This window comes from Saccharomyces eubayanus, chromosome XI (assembly GCF_001298625.1).
Source record: "Saccharomyces eubayanus strain FM1318 chromosome XI, whole genome shotgun sequence".
In the NCBI taxonomy this organism is placed as follows: domain Eukaryota; kingdom Fungi; phylum Ascomycota; class Saccharomycetes; order Saccharomycetales; family Saccharomycetaceae; genus Saccharomyces; species Saccharomyces eubayanus.
This window is the reverse complement of record NC_030970.1, coordinates 548,063-563,328: the sequence shown is the minus strand read 5'-3', so window position 1 is coordinate 563,328 and position 15,266 is coordinate 548,063. Positions and strand designations below refer to the sequence as shown.

The following is a 15,266-nucleotide window of genomic DNA, read 5'->3' as shown; positions in this document are numbered from 1 at the left end:
TGTTCTTCGGTTTTTTTCTACTCGTTTCCGTAACGGTATCCGACTAAGAAATCCCCGCGGGGCAGAGTAAGATTTGGTCTTTTCCACCCGCAAAAGAAAAAAAAAATCTGGGGACAATAATRATTTTTCTTTCTCTCTTTCTCTTGCTTTACTTAGGACGGATGCTGCTAAATAAACATATCTCTGCCGTTCTACAGATAGGATATAATTATATATACATATATATAGGTGAGCAATAGTTCCCCGTTAAAAAAAAATGTCTCCCCAAATTTTAGTTTAACCTTCTTGTTTCCTATTTTTGCTTGCTTATTCAGGCACCAAACACACACACACGCACACACGCACACATATATATATAATGACTAGTTTAGACGATACAATAATATCGTACCAGAATTTAATGTTACTGGATAACATGACCAATTACAACAAGCCAGCTATTGACTACTTCCATCATGAGTTTAGTGATGCGAGTTTGGAAATGCCGGCCTCTTGGACACTACTGTTGAAAATGCGTAAGCACAAATTACTTCGACTCCCGAGCTGTTCCTCCGAAGACTCGCTGGATTACAATATGTACCTCGTCAGACTACACCACTGTCTATGGAGGCGTTGGTCTATAAACCATTACGGTTTGCAAAACTCCAAGTCAGACCCGCTCTCTATCAACTGGAACAAGGAAACCGACGTAACCGTGCTGTATGGTCCGGATTTGACTAACATAAATAACGTTGAAGACAAAATGTGGCCTACACAGCAACCGAGTGGACAGAAGCAACCAAAGAATTTAAAATCCGCATTGAAAAAAAATCCAGAAATTATATTCGAGGAGGAAATCAACCAGTTCAACACACCAGACAACAACGATGTTCTAGGACAGTTCGAAGATATCTCATGCGCATCATCTGTGGACTCTCACACATCATCTATTTTCGATCAACATTCTACATGTACTAAGGCCTCTTCAATAAATGAAGATGTAGAAGACTTTGAACTAGAAGAAAAAGAACGCCTCCCCAGGAAATTGAAGTTCAACGAAGCTGTGATGAGAAGAGACATTGATTCTAAAGGCGCAATTCACGAGTCCCTTGTCAATATAAACGATGTACAACGTCCTCGTCATCATCGCCGTCACCATCATCGTCACCACCGCCACCACCACCAACAAACCCCCCGCACCGATGAAAGAATAAAGAAAACATATTCTGAATTCGACAACTATTCATTCGGCGCCATGGAAGATGATGACATTTTCTATAAAAACCAAGTTGTTTTCTAAAGAGCTGCGCTCTCCCCTGCATTATACACGCATTTGATGTTTAATTAATCATATATATACACATACACACACAAATATATATTCACAGCATTTATTTTTAATGAAATTTATGAAATCATACACCTCACCATTTTTCTTCTGGATTTTCCTTAAACCTGAGGTAATCATCCTTGTTGAACAATGACAGCTCGGTTTCATTCTCAATCCCATATTTGAATAGTTTCTTCTTGTCGTCTTCCAAGTCTAAAATCCAGTCGTCGTCGTGGTCGAAGTTAATAACAAGATTAACCGTCTTGGAACCGTGTGCATGAGTATATATTTTTAGAGTGTCATATGCAACATTACGGAAGGGTCTTAATGAACCTTCATTCTGGATTTTGTTTAAAACATCATTGAACAGATCCCTCGCGGTTTTCTCTGCAAGATCGTAATCATGCAGCACTATGTTTTTAACATTTCTATATGGGAACGATTTTATTATTCTAATTGTAATCACAGAATTCTTTAGCGGCCTGGCATTTGAGGTTAATGGCTCCTCCATGTCGTAGTCTTTATAGGTTGTTGTCATTTTCAAACGCTTATTCGGTTCCATGAAATAGTATAATCAGCTTCTTCAGGAAATAGTTGGGGCTCAGGTTACGCACAGCTCTGTCATTTTCTCTTCTTTTCAATAGTGGAATCTTGTTCGAGTTTTAAGAATACTCGGAAAAAGCAAAAAAAAAGAAAGAACTCCTCATAGGGGGCTCGAACCCCTGACATTTCGGTATCCTTGCCTAAGCAAATTGCTTAAAAGCCGAACGCTCTACCAACTGAGCTAACAAGGATGAGTTCTTCGAGACTTGTGAAGATAGTTACGCTACTACACGACCAGATTAAGAGTTCGCCAAGCAGCTAGCAAGTTCTATATATTTTAGCATTAGGACCATCTAGTTTTAAACCCTGCTGCTTGTTTTCCAGAGTACAACTAGCACAGCCGGGCCCGGGGTTTTCCAACCTCTAAGGATTGCTAAGAGCAGGCTTCCCTGAGCACTTCGGGTCTAAGAATACGCAGGAAGTCGGATATCACCGCCGAATGGAGTGGTGGTGATGTCCATGGCGACACGTTTTCGGGTCCCATTTTTCTAAACATAACAATATAGATAAGCTCTCCAATCTAATATACCAGTAATAGATGGACGATGATTGTGTTCTTATTCCAACATGCGGTGAGGATCTCCCTCACAGAAGCAACACCGAATGCATTCCGGAGTGCGGGCCAGCTTGAAAAAGGTAGCGAATGCAACACGCAACTGATTCGACTATACTGTGTTGTTTTATCATTTGCATAACATGATTGAGTTCACAGGCTTAATAAACTGATGGTGTATTAAGAAAATCGTCTTGTGAAAAGCATATCTTCTTACAGCCCTTCTTTGTTCCGCCAGTACACACAAATACGTACCCCCCCATTCCCCTATACCGTAGGTGGTTTACTAATGGCTATATAATTGCCGAAACTTATATTATTTGTCTGTATTGCGCTGATTATGAGTCGTTGTAGTCTTGATTAATTATTAGTTCACCGTATTTACTCGTGAATAGTGACCCACGCAACTTTTTCTCTTGCAAAAATGGCATCGATTCTTTTCTGGGGAGGCGATCTAAGAGGAGAAGAAGTCAAGAACGCTCTTGAAACATTCCCTCCCTCCCTTTCTCCACCAAATACCGCCGTTCAGTTACATTTGGAAAGTTCATTTTCAAACCTGGTCCCTTGCTGTTGTGTTGTTGCTGTTCATTTCCGAACAAATAAAGAAAATATCAGGCAAGGAATAATTATAGTCCAAAGATCTTAATAGCAGAAGCAATGACCGCCATCGCTTCTACTAATGGGAAGCACGACCCGGATCATGCAAGCAACCAACCTATAGAGTGCCCAAGATTTTCCCGTGGACAGAAGGAAATTGTGCTTGACCACGAATATATTAAAGGGAAGGACTCGATAGTTAACTCTCCCGTCTCGGGAAGACAGTCTGTGAGCCCTACGTTGTCGAATGCTACCGCAACTACTACAAAATCCATCATGAACGCCATAGGAACTTCAGGTGCTGTGGTAAGTAATACTCCGGAACCTGGTTTGAAAAGGGTTCCCGCTGTAACTTTCAGTGATCTGAAACAACAACAAAAGCAGGACAGCCTGACTCAACTAAAAATTGAATCAGAAAAGGCTAAAACTCCAAACAACGGCTCGGTATCCACTCCGGCCTCCGTCGTCGGCAGCACCGCAGCTATACCGAACAGCAGTGCCACTCCGAGAACAGTACAGGTACCTGGTTCCCCGCTTGTCAACGAAATGAAAGATCCTACACCTAAGCTGGATAGTACTATTAGTATACTCGACCCTATTAAGCCTGACAAAATCGCCGCCTCGTCGACGCCGATAAACAAGGAAAGCGATGAAGTTACCGCTATAACCCCCACTCATACCACAGTTTCAAACGAAGATTCAATAAGTAACATTTCGATGCAAACTCATGCACGATCTACCCCTGAAGATACTCCAGTAAAGCAATCAGTCATTCCTTCCATTATTCCCAAGAGAGAAAATTCCAAGAACCTAGACCCCAGGTTGCCTCAAGACGATGGGAAATTGCACGTACTCTTTGGTGCCACAGGTTCATTATCCGTATTTAAGATCAAACCAATGATAAAAAAATTAGAAGAAATTTACGGTCGTGATAAGATAAGCATTCAAGTGATTTTAACGCAGTCCGCAACACAGTTTTTTGAACAAAGATATACTAAGAAAATCATCAAATCTTCAGAGAAACTAAATAAGCTTTCACAGTACGAATCTATTCCAACAACTCCAGTAACGCCAACGCCAACACCTGGTCAATGTAACATGGCTYAAGTCGTAGAGCTTCCCCCACACATTCAACTTTGGATAGATCAAGATGAATGGGATGCATGGAAACAGCGGACTGACCCCGTACTTCATATAGAGTTACGCCGTTGGGCGGACATACTAGTAGTAGCTCCGTTAACCGCGAACACCTTATCGAAGATTGCTCTGGGGCTTTGCGACAATCTTCTAACAAGTGTCATCAGAGCTTGGAATCCAAGTTTCCCAATTCTTTTGGCGCCTTCCATGGTAAGTAGTACCTTTAATTCTATGATGACGAAAAAACAGTTGCAAACAATAAAGGAGGAAATGTCTTGGGTTACTGTTTTCAAGCCCTCTGAAAAAGTTATGGATATAAATGGCGATATTGGACTTGGTGGTATGATGGATTGGAACGAAATTGTTAACAAGATTGTTATGAAATTGGGAGGATATCCAAAGGATAACGAAGAAGATGACGAAGATGAAGACGATGAAGAGGAAGAAGAAGAAGAGACTGAAGACAATAAGAACGAAAAGAACAATGATGAAGATGATGATGACGACGACGACGACGATGATGATGACGACGACGACGACGACGACGACGACGACGATGAAGAAGAAGAAGACGAAGACGAGGTAGAAACTCCAGTTTTAGCAGATAAGCATTAATAAATAGTTGGAGAATTGCAAGTACATTCACATCTACATCTTTTGTGTTTTGTATCTTCCAGGAAAAACATTCATTAGGAAAACCAACTCAGCATATACACACAATGTCATGATTTTTCCCTTCTCCTTGCAGCAAGTATGTAAGGGCCGTATAGCAAGTACGTAAATCTTTTCATATAAACAGCTATTTATTCATTAATTAATTAATTCATTTATATGCTGATATAGTCTCTATTTCCTATGCGGACTATTTGACGAGTCCCGGTACCGGAGTAAGTCCGATATTATCCGGAAGGTTGTGGAAAAAGAAAAAAAAAAGCGTAAAACACTGAAAATTGAAATGATTAGTAATCATTCATTTTTCATCATATATCAAAACATATATCAATCAAAACCTATCCATTGCATCACATTCCAGTATATCGCCCATAAAAACGAAATCATCGATGTCGGAATTCAAAACAGGCCTACTTCTAATACATCCAGCCGTCACCACAACACCGGAGCTGGTGGAGAATATCAAGACTCAAACTGCGTCCAAAGGAATCAAATTTGAAGACCAGTTTTTAATTAATAAACTAAATGATGGATCTGTAAAGTTGGAGAATAACAAATATGAAACTATTCAATATTTGACGCCCGAAGCTCCCAACGGCATCATTTTCCCCAAGAAACTCATCTCTGTTCTAGCTGACTCATTGAAATTAAATGGCTCACTGATGGGCTTAAGTGACGCTTATAAAGTGGATGCACTAATTAATGGCTTTGAAATAGTTACCAAGCCAGATTACCGTTGGGTTAAGAAGGACGTTTCCAATCTGAACCAAACAGTCTCCATACCGTTGAAGGATAGAAAGCAAGCTGGTAATACCAAATTGCCAACTTTCAAGAAAGCTGAATCTTCAAGTCATAAGTTACCTTCATTCAAAAAGGCAGGGGATACCAAGCTACCCGCATTCAAGAAAGCAGACGACGCTAAAGTGCCCTTTTTCAAAATAGCTGATGAACCAAAAGTCTTTAAGGTCGAAGATGACCTAATTGAGGATAGCGATGACGATGAAATATCTAGTGACTCTTCTAAAGCTCAATATTTTGACCAAGTTGATATCGATAATGACTCCATCGAAGAAGAAGACTTAATTGATGAGGATGACTCTAGCAAACCCATGATTACCATGATTACATGCGGCAAATCCAAGACTAAAAAGAAGAAAGCTTGTAAGGATTGTACTTGCGGTATGAAGGAACAAGAAGAACAAGAAATAAATGACATAAGATCTCAACAGGATAAAGTTGTCAAGTTCACTGAAGATGAGTTGACTGAGATCGATTTCACTATCGATGGGAAGAAGGTTGGTGGCTGTGGCTCTTGCTCTCTAGGCGACGCCTTTAGATGCAGCGGGTGTCCTTATTTAGGTCTGCCTGCTTTCAAGCCTGGCCAACCTATCAACTTGGACAGCATCTCCGATGATTTGTAAAGGCCAAATCCAGGAATTGCCGAGAGGCGACGTCGGGTTACTACCCTGGGGGAAAATATGCTTTTCCTGCCCATTAGGATGCATTGGTCAACTGGCCTTGGTAGGTTATTGTCTTTTTTGGAAAAGTTGATAGTATTTTTTTCTTCTTAAGTCGAAAAATACGTATTTATTATGTGGTGGTGTCAATTTCCGCAAAAAAATTATTTAACTTAATTATGTATATCGCATACGTTTTGTAAATTCAGTTTTACTCTATCAATAAAATCTATCAGAACAATGTATACTTACAGGAAACAAGAACGCATAATAGTGGCATAACGGGATTTCATGCGTACTTTTCCAGTGTTCTGGTCACTGCATCGAATACGTTGTCTACAATCATTGTAGGTTTACATTCCTTTAAATCATCGCCCTCCTTGTAAACACCTGTCTTCACCAAACAACTGTTCCAGCCGTAATTTTGAGCACCAATAATATCACTTGCAGGGTTATCACCGACCATGAACACTGAGTGAAATGGAGAAACTGAAGGCTTGGTGCCTAATAGTGGTAATTTCTGTTCAATAGATTGAGCTATCGTTCCACTCAGTCTCTTTTCCCAGTCAATAAGGACATGATGCGCAAAATCATAAGTCAGTTTTGTAGGTTTACCCAAAGTGAAATCTTGCAAGGGTTCACCGTTTAACTCGGAGTATAGTTTTCTAACCAACAAACGGAAGGCACCTTGACCAAATCTATTCAATTTATAAGGATTGGCCCATAGTAAATCCTGATTTGAGAAGTAGATAGGGATGGAAGGTTTGCCACTTTTCTCACTTCTCAAAGTATTCAACATCCCATTTTTACTGTTGATTGCGTCTAAAATAATCTGTAGATCAGCTGCCCAATCATGAGGGTCATTAAACACTAACACGGCATCGAATTTCTTAGTAGTCAAATCCGGAATCTCTCGTGAATACTCCAGCAATTGTTCGTCAGAAAGTCCGCTAAACGGCGCTATGTCCCTATTATATCTGACAATATCAGTCTGATGAACAGTATCTTGGAACCCATAGCCTTCTGCGACCTTTCTTACGGAAGGTGTACCAACAGCTAAAATCCTTGAGTATTTATTAACAAGGGTCTTGTATGGAGTATGACTTTGGATAATTTGCAAAGGTGATATATCAACGTCCAGTTGGCTTGAGATAAACTCTGTACGTGCTTTTTCAGAATGCCCACCACCATTAGTTAATAATATATATGGGATCTTGTTCTGGTTCAGTAGTTTCAATGTGTCACTAGCGCCCGGAATAGGTTTCTTGCCCCTAAGTAAAACGCCATCTATATCAAAAGCAAAGGCAATTTTTTTAGCACTGGTTTGAAAGAGCCGTTTGCTTATCATCTTTGTTTCTTTGCTTTCTTGGTTTGCCAAGATTTCATCAAATGGAGTCCTGAGTCTCAGAGGCACCTTTTTTTTCCCCTCGAATAAACCCAGAGGACCAGAGGATGTCAGGTGGATACGTAAATGAATGTGGAAACTAATATTAGTAATTGTTTAATGTCTTATTTATATACAGACCCCAGTTGCGCTATTTAAATAAACTATCTATATCAATTTCAAATTCTCTGAAACCTTCATCAATCACAAATTTTCTTGATTCATCAAAATTTACTAGATCGTGATCAGCTAATGCATTCACAGCTTTACCTACAACCAAGACGCCAGGAGGTCTTGAACCAATCTCCTCCACCACCTCGGGAACCCATTTGAGGAGGGTCCTAGTGACACGTTGGTCCGGACACGAACCTCTCTCAACGATTGCAGCGGGAACATCACTGTCCCAACCATTTTTCAATAGTTCTGTGATTAGAACGTTGGCCCGATGCAACGCCATCAAGAACACTGTGGTTCTACTTTCAACAAACTCAGGGATTTTTGGCAGAGCACCCTTTCTACCGGTCCCAGTGCATATGAGCACTTGATCTGCGACGTCACGCTGTGTGGCAGGTATTTGAGCCAATACGGTACAGGCTAGAGAAGAGCTGATACCTGGTAGAACGGATGGGATGTACCCGTGGCTTTTGAAGAAATTGTATTCTTCGCCACCACGACCAAAGATGTATGGATCACCTTGCTTCAGACGGACCACTTTCAATCCGTTGGTCAGCGACTCAAGGCCCTTGGACAGTAGTTCTTGTTGTGCCCGTTCTGCGTTACCGGGGAATTTTTTGGCTATGAACGTTTCTGTCTTTGAAGGAATCAAATCTAGGATGGCCTGAGGCACTAGTTTGTCTGCTAGAATTATATCCGCAGTCTTTATCTCTTGCATTGCACCTATTGTTAGCATGGACACCGAACCTGGACCACTTCCGACTAATGAGATCTTCCCGGACGTTTTAGAATCTTCTTTCTTTCTACTTTCCGATAATTGTACTTGGTTGGTATCCTCTTCGATCTTCTCACCAGTGGGAGAAGCTATGTCATCTGAAACAGATTCTTGCTTTGGTTTCTTGTTTGAAGACGAAGAGGTTTCGAAATCCTCGAGCTTGATATCGCTCAACTTGTTCATGGGGTAATATTCCATTACCTGAGATAACCATCTTGTTCTTTTCAGTCTCTGTTCCCTACTAGTCATTTCAAATTCGCGGATCAACTTGTTAAATTTATGACTTTCCCAACCATCTTCATCAAGCCCGTAGCCGAAGCCAGGCAGTGACATATCAGTTTGATAGTACTTCTCCTTTAATAGAGTCTTATGGTCTTCGTTTATAATACGGTCTTTTAGGTACCCCATATTTATCACCACTTCAGATATATTGGGAGGAAGATGGGATATTATGTCTCTCTTGATCCGATTGGCCAAGATGTATCCATTACCATTTGTAGTGACGGCAATTTGCAAACCACTTCCCTTTGGATCAACCCACGTAGGAATCATGTTGAATGTGGAAAACTCCGGCTTGTGAAATGTGTTTATGGGGATTCTTAGTTTTTGGCATTGCCAGAAAATTTCATCACAAAGGCTGCTTTGGGCTGTGGGTAAATCCACGAATACTCTATCCACGACTTTGCACACAAGGAGTCTCCCCAAAGTGGTTAAGTCTGACAAAGTAAACTCCCTCTCAATTATTTGAAATTCCTTAAAGCTACCGAACTCTGAATGCAATTGTTTAATATGACCTGGCGACGAAGGATTCACCACTATGGGGTTACCACCGGCATTCAAAATGGAATGTATTCTGTTCTTGCACACGCTCACTGAATCGGTAGATCCCGTACCAACAAGCAAATGCACTTGATCAGTAGCGAAACCTGCAGTGATCAAGGGTAGTGAGGAGGGCAATCTCAGTAGGTCTCGTACCATTTTATTTTATTTTTGTTTTTGTTGGTTTTGGCTTTTTTATCTATCTATCTATACGTGCTTATATACAGCAGAACATCCAAGCAATTTCCAGTTCAGCGTACAAATCTGCAAAAACTTGCAAGAGGTTGAAATACTTATATATCATTTTTCGCCTTAAGCATTCTCAACACTTTGTAGTGTGTTTTACTAGCGATGATTCACCCATACTGTAGTAAAATTCAATTTGAGTCCGTTCACACTTTATTACGTGAACCTTTTTTCACCACAATTTGTAATGTCACGTGCAGAGAAGTGTTTCCGAAAGAGGAGCGTACGTGTACAGTGATAAAGGAGGGACGTACCACCGAAAGAGACGGCACGAAAGCAATTACCGTAAATGGAACTCGGGACTGCTACTGTTTGGATGGTACTATAAGCAAGATATTTGTTGAGTAAGCCATGGTGCGTAGGGCAGAGCCATAATGGCAGGTGAACGCWCAGAAACGCACACACAAATGGACACTCATACCAGTAGAAGTGTGTAAGAATATTGGTCTGGTGTAGCAGCAAGCCAGGATGAAGCGAAACCATTTCCCTGTTACCCGGATAAAATAGTGCACTATGAAGATAATAGTGATGAATAGACTCAAGCTGTGAAAGCTAAAACGCTTTAGCAAGTCATTGACACACTTTTGTATACTGACAGCAGCAAGTGAAACGTGATTGAATATGGCGTCTACCACACAATCGAGGTCCTTGAAGGCCACGGGAGAAGAGATCTGGAAAAACAAGACAGAGAAGATAAATACAGAACTCTTTACACTAACATATGGCTCCATAGTGGCGCAATTGTGTCAAGATTATGAGCGGGACTTTAACAAAGTGAACGAACATCTATACAGCATGGGGTATAACATTGGGTGCAGGCTCATTGAGGATTTTTTAGCTAGGACAGCGTTGCCACGTTGCGAGACTCTAATAAAGACGAGTGAGGTGCTAAGTAAATGTGCGTTCAAGATTTTTCTAAACATCACGCCCAGTATAACGAATTGGTCACACAATAAGGACTCATTTTCGTTGATCTTGGACGAGAATCCCTTGGCAGACTTTGTGGAGTTGCCCATGGACGCGATGAAGTCACTCTGGTATTCCAATATCTTGTGCGGTGTTCTGAAAGGGTCGCTGGAAATGGTGCAGTTGGATTGTGACGTTTGGTTTGTATCGGATATCTTAAGGGGCGACTCACAGACTGAGATCAAAGTTAAATTGAACAAAATATTGAAGGATGAAATACCAATCGGCGAAGATTGAATCGGAGGAGCGCACCCATGAGCATAGTTTTTTTTTTTGTTATTATTGTTATTATTACTTAAGTATACATTTTTCTTACGTAAAGTTGTTTTTACTCGATTTTTTTTTTACTTTTCTGGCGATCATTTCATAATATTATTTACAAACACTGTCAATAATTCGTTGTGCTCTCCCAATTACTCTTTCTTTTCGTGTTCTCGTTTTTGTCTCACTAATGAAGCAATTCTGGAAGAGATGTCTACATTCCGACCATTTTCTTTGTTGAGATCCGAATTCTGCGTAGTCTCAGCCGTCTTCTCGTCAATCACGCCTTCGTCTTCACTAGTTTCCCCCTCACTCTTCCACTGACCTTGTCTTGCGTCAGAAAAAATGGGGATATCAGTCAGCGAGCCTCTTGAATTCACTCTTGATAGCGCATTGGAGAATTGAGAGCCGATAGAATGCACGGAGGACGAACGACTTCTAGTTTGACCACTCAAGTGACTAGAACTCGACTCTACGTCGGAAGAGACGTCGTAACCATCTCTCTTGGAGAAGATCTCTGTGGCCAATTTGTCGTAATCTGGGAAAACTAATGGCCCCAAATCGTTACAAATAGCTGTCAATTCAAGACTTAGGTTTTTCCTTGTAGTTTGGATTTCCTCAATCTTCTTACCTGGATAAACAATGGAAACGAAAAGTGGTCTTAAGGATTTGAAAAGGTCCATACCGATCTCGCCTGTCTTCAAAGAGGAATAAGTGGTGAAAACCAGTAATGCGTAAAAGTAAACGAATTGTAAAAACGGGTTATTTGGGACCCAGATGCGAAAGTAGTGTTGCCTCTTTGCCAGAATCATCAGTAAGATCGAGTAGGTGACATAAAGAATCGGGGCCAACACTAGGGCCACAATAAGCTTCCAAGTGGCGAGCAAGTCGGTACCTTTGATCTTGACCAGTGATTTCTTTAAACCCTCTTTGGCCTTTTTTTCAGAATAAACATGACAAATGATGAAAATTGGAGTGAAGAGAATAGAACCTGGTAAGGACAGTATGGCGAAAACAGAGAGTTTGATCAGTCTGGTGACAAGAGTCACAAAACATCTCAAGGCTTCCCATTTGGTGGTTTTCAATTGCATTACTTGGTGATCTTTCAGACCGACCAAATCCAGCTTCTTGTTGTAGTCGTGAACCAATTTTTTCAGATGAATGATTCTTGGATCATCCTTGAATTTCGAATAACCGTAAAGCAATCTTCTGTTGATCTCCACAATAGCGGGCAGTGGCAGCTTGACTTTCAGCGGCTGGTACAGCCTTCTTGCAGCCTGAATGACCATCAAAGTGTCGTAATCCGGCGCGTTCTCAGTGACGGAGAACAAAGAGTTCGTGATTTTTTTTAACAGCTTGGAGACGGTTTCACGGGGGGAATCCTTATACATCTGCCCATATTTAGTGTCCACAATGATCGGTTCGCCGTACTCTAAGACGGCTCTAGACCTGAACTTATTTCTATGGAAGTAGTGCAAGCCACAAGGCACGACAGCTACTTTCATGCTAGGGTCGGCGGCAACAGCGCCCAAAGCCATGATGGCGACGCCCGCCTTGATGGGTAGCAAGGAAGGACGATCATGCGAACCGCCCTCGGGGAAAATCCCCACACAGCCCTTAGTATGTAAATGGTCAAAGACGCTTTGAAAGGTCTCCGTGTTGTCTATTTTCTCGGCGTACTTGAAAGTGGTTCCGTTGTTCAAGAGCTCCACGGCCTTTGCCTTCGAGGTTTTAAAGGGGGCGGACAAGATTATGGTTTCATCGTCCGGAATCTCCTTGATCTGAGCGTTACTCAAGTAGTTTGGCAACCCAAGAAGAGACTTGGCAGTAAACCGTTTTGTAAAGTTGACCGGGGTGGTCTGCGGGTTCCTGGAGCGGCCCTTGATGATTTCCGGGTGGTTCTTCAAGTCTGGAGCGTAGATTTCCAGGTTCTCGTCCACGGGTTTCAAATTATCCTGGATTCTGGGCACGGGGATACCGCCCATAGCATGACCAAAAAGAGAAATGAACCGTTTCTTGAAACTGGACTCAGCTGTAATAAAGCACGGCATTCTGGACCGGGACTCGCCCGCGGACGTCCTCAGCTGCCGTGTCTGGAACATGACCAGAGCAGGGTCGATGAACTGATTAGCGTGAGGGGCGCACACAAGGATGGTGGGCACCCCTACCTCGGGAACGTTGTACGCACCACGCACCTTAACTTCCCTGAAGAAGATTGTGAATAGGATGTTGAAAAGGAACACGGAAAGATCGTAAAAAAACGTATGGATATCGTACACAAACCCAGTGTACGAATTCTTGTACCGTCGGGACGCCTGAGGCACGTGAGCAACAGACTTGGCAGCGGCAACAGACATAGATGATTAGGGGGGGGCAGTGGTTAGTTAGTTGGTTGGTTAATTAGATAGTTAGTTAAGTGGTGATTCGGCAAGCGAGAGGGAATTTCGTTGCTGAGCAGGGTACACTGGCCTCTCTTATACTAACCACCACTTCTTGGTTCTCCTTGTCTTTACTCCACCTGGCAATAAAAGGGAGCCATTGAGTTCGCAAAAGGCGGGGCCCGGCGGGTTACGTGCCCTCAAAAATTAAAGCTGGAATCATCGGGAATACTGCATAGAAAGAGCAGGCATGCGTACCAGGACAAACTGCAACCACCGCATAATCTCCTTTGCTCGAGCCACGCCAATGGCACTGATCACCGCTACTAGTAGAGTGCCAAAGAGTCTCCAACATATACCAGGCGGAGGGGCAGCGCCCCTCCGCCTGGTGCACGCTAAGCACAGCACCGCATTATACCAAGCCAATTGGAGCTCATCAGTCATCAACGTTGCCACTGTCTCCGCCTGGCCCACACACAACCTCTTGTGGTGCTACTCAGGGCAGCGCTGATTAATGAGGTCTGTGTGTTGTATGACTTTCTTGGCATCCACGGCCGGCCCGCGCCGGCTATTACCAAATTGGGAGAACCCTATTATGCTGGAACGAAAAGTACTTAAGCAAGGCAGGATTAGGTACTTGCTCCCCTCAACACACTTTCTCAAGCATAGAAGCACACAAATACACACACGCATACAATCATGGCTACTGCTGTTAAGTTCATGCCCACGCTGGGCAGAACCATCCACAGGAGGTCGCTCTATCTCTTCTCCGCTGCTGCTGCTGCTGCTGCCACGGCTACCTTCGCTTACTCACAGTCCCGTAAGAGATCATCGTCTCATGGGAGCAACGGCAATGGTAGCGGCAACTGGGGCCGCTCCACTGCTGCTGCGATGGCCTCCGCTGCTCCGCTGGTCCATGTGGCCACGCCAGAGAAAGACAGGTCGTACGAGGACTTCCAGAAGGTCTACAACGCCATTGCGCTCAAGTTGAGGGACGATGACGAGTACGATAACTATATTGGCTACGGTCCCGTGCTGGTGCGTCTCGCCTGGCACACGTCCGGGACTTGGGACAAGCACGACAACACAGGTGGCTCGTTCGGCGGGACGTACCGGTTCAAGAAGGAGTTTAACGACCCGTCCAATGCCGGCCTGCAGAACGGCTTCAACTTCCTGGAGCCCATCCATAAGGAGTTCCCATGGATCTCGTCAGGTGACTTGTTCAGTCTGGGYGGTGTCACCGCGGTGCAGGAGCTGCAGGGCCCCAAGGTTCCCTGGAGGTGCGGCAGGGTCGACAGCCCAGAGAATACCACTCCGGATAACGGCAGACTGCCCGATGCTGACCAGGGCGCTGACTACGTCAGGACGTTCTTCCAGAGATTGAACCTCAATGATAGAGAGGTCGTGGCCCTCATGGGGGCGCACGCTCTGGGAAAGACTCACCTGAAGAACTCCGGGTACGAAGGACCCTGGGGGGCGGCTAACAACGTTTTCACCAACGAGTTCTACTTAAACTTGCTGAACGAGGACTGGAAGCTGGAAAAGAATGAGGCGAACAACAAACAATGGGACTCCAAGAGTGGATACATGATGCTGCCCACCGATTACGCGCTGGTCCAGGACCCAAAGTACCGGAAGATCGTGAAGGAGTATGCTGATGACCAGGACAAGTTCTTCAAGGACTTCTCTAAGGTTTTCGAGAAGCTGCTGGAAAACGGTATCGATTTCCCCAAGGACGCACCTGGGCCCTTTGTCTTCAAAACTCTAGACGAACAAGGATTATAGGCCGGACATGGGAAACCTCCCCCGGACCTTTTATTTATTACTTTTATTGACCTCCAATACTATTTATTGTTACTTAAACTTTGTTTAATTTCTATGTCACGTAATACGTACATTACAATACATGCATAAAAAAATAGAAACTATAATACA

At 43.1% G+C, this 15,266-nt stretch overlaps 9 protein-coding genes and 1 non-coding gene across 10 annotated transcripts; 5 read left to right on the top strand and 5 right to left on the bottom strand.

Moving 5' to 3' along the window:
• Positions 1-358: 358 nt before the first annotated feature.
• On the top strand, positions 359-1,279 carry DI49_3445 (uncharacterized protein; the record flags this gene model as incomplete). Its single annotated transcript, XM_018366512.1, has 1 exon — positions 359-1,279. The coding sequence occupies one exon, from the start codon at positions 359-361 to the stop codon at positions 1,277-1,279; it is 921 nt and encodes a 306-aa protein (XP_018221104.1).
• A 124-nt stretch (positions 1,280-1,403) lies between these two features.
• Positions 1,404-1,871, bottom strand: AIM29 (Aim29p; the record flags this gene model as incomplete). The annotated part of the gene is made up of 1 exon (XM_018366511.1): positions 1,404-1,871. One exon carries the CDS (start codon positions 1,869-1,871, stop codon positions 1,404-1,406), a length of 468 nt encoding a protein of 155 aa, XP_018221103.1.
• A 137-nt stretch (positions 1,872-2,008) lies between these two features.
• On the bottom strand, positions 2,009-2,103 carry DI49_3443. Its single transcript has 2 exons — positions 2,066-2,103; positions 2,009-2,045 (listed from the first exon to the last, which is right to left on the bottom strand). It is a non-coding gene; the product is annotated as a tRNA-Lys (tRNA).
• Positions 2,104-3,122: 1,019 nt separating this feature from the next.
• SIS2 (phosphopantothenoylcysteine decarboxylase complex subunit SIS2) lies at positions 3,123-4,814 on the top strand (the record flags this gene model as incomplete). The annotated part of the gene is made up of 1 exon (XM_018366510.1): positions 3,123-4,814. One exon carries the CDS (start codon positions 3,123-3,125, stop codon positions 4,812-4,814), a length of 1,692 nt encoding a protein of 563 aa, XP_018221102.1.
• Positions 4,815-5,260: 446 nt separating this feature from the next.
• On the top strand, positions 5,261-6,292 carry DRE2 (electron carrier DRE2; the record flags this gene model as incomplete). Its single annotated transcript, XM_018366509.1, has 1 exon — positions 5,261-6,292. The coding sequence occupies one exon, from the start codon at positions 5,261-5,263 to the stop codon at positions 6,290-6,292; it is 1,032 nt and encodes a 343-aa protein (XP_018221101.1).
• Positions 6,293-6,617: 325 nt separating this feature from the next.
• Positions 6,618-7,676, bottom strand: DI49_3440 (uncharacterized protein; the record flags this gene model as incomplete). Its single annotated transcript, XM_018366508.1, has 1 exon — positions 6,618-7,676. One exon carries the CDS (start codon positions 7,674-7,676, stop codon positions 6,618-6,620), a length of 1,059 nt encoding a protein of 352 aa, XP_018221100.1.
• Positions 7,677-7,863: 187 nt separating this feature from the next.
• Positions 7,864-9,639, bottom strand: MET1 (uroporphyrinogen-III C-methyltransferase; the record flags this gene model as incomplete). Its single annotated transcript, XM_018366507.1, has 1 exon — positions 7,864-9,639. One exon carries the CDS (start codon positions 9,637-9,639, stop codon positions 7,864-7,866), a length of 1,776 nt encoding a protein of 591 aa, XP_018221099.1.
• Positions 9,640-10,347: 708 nt separating this feature from the next.
• Positions 10,348-10,929, top strand: BET3 (TRAPP complex core subunit BET3; the record flags this gene model as incomplete). Its single annotated transcript, XM_018366506.1, has 1 exon — positions 10,348-10,929. One exon carries the CDS (start codon positions 10,348-10,350, stop codon positions 10,927-10,929), a length of 582 nt encoding a protein of 193 aa, XP_018221098.1.
• Positions 10,930-11,105: 176 nt separating this feature from the next.
• Positions 11,106-13,310, bottom strand: GPT2 (bifunctional glycerol-3-phosphate/glycerone-phosphate O-acyltransferase GPT2; the record flags this gene model as incomplete). The annotated part of the gene is made up of 1 exon (XM_018366505.1): positions 11,106-13,310. One exon carries the CDS (start codon positions 13,308-13,310, stop codon positions 11,106-11,108), a length of 2,205 nt encoding a protein of 734 aa, XP_018221097.1.
• Positions 13,311-14,030: 720 nt separating this feature from the next.
• Positions 14,031-15,116, top strand: CCP1 (cytochrome-c peroxidase; the record flags this gene model as incomplete). The annotated part of the gene is made up of 1 exon (XM_018366504.1): positions 14,031-15,116. The coding sequence occupies one exon, from the start codon at positions 14,031-14,033 to the stop codon at positions 15,114-15,116; it is 1,086 nt and encodes a 361-aa protein (XP_018221096.1).
• Between the last annotated feature and the right edge of the window lie 150 nt (positions 15,117-15,266).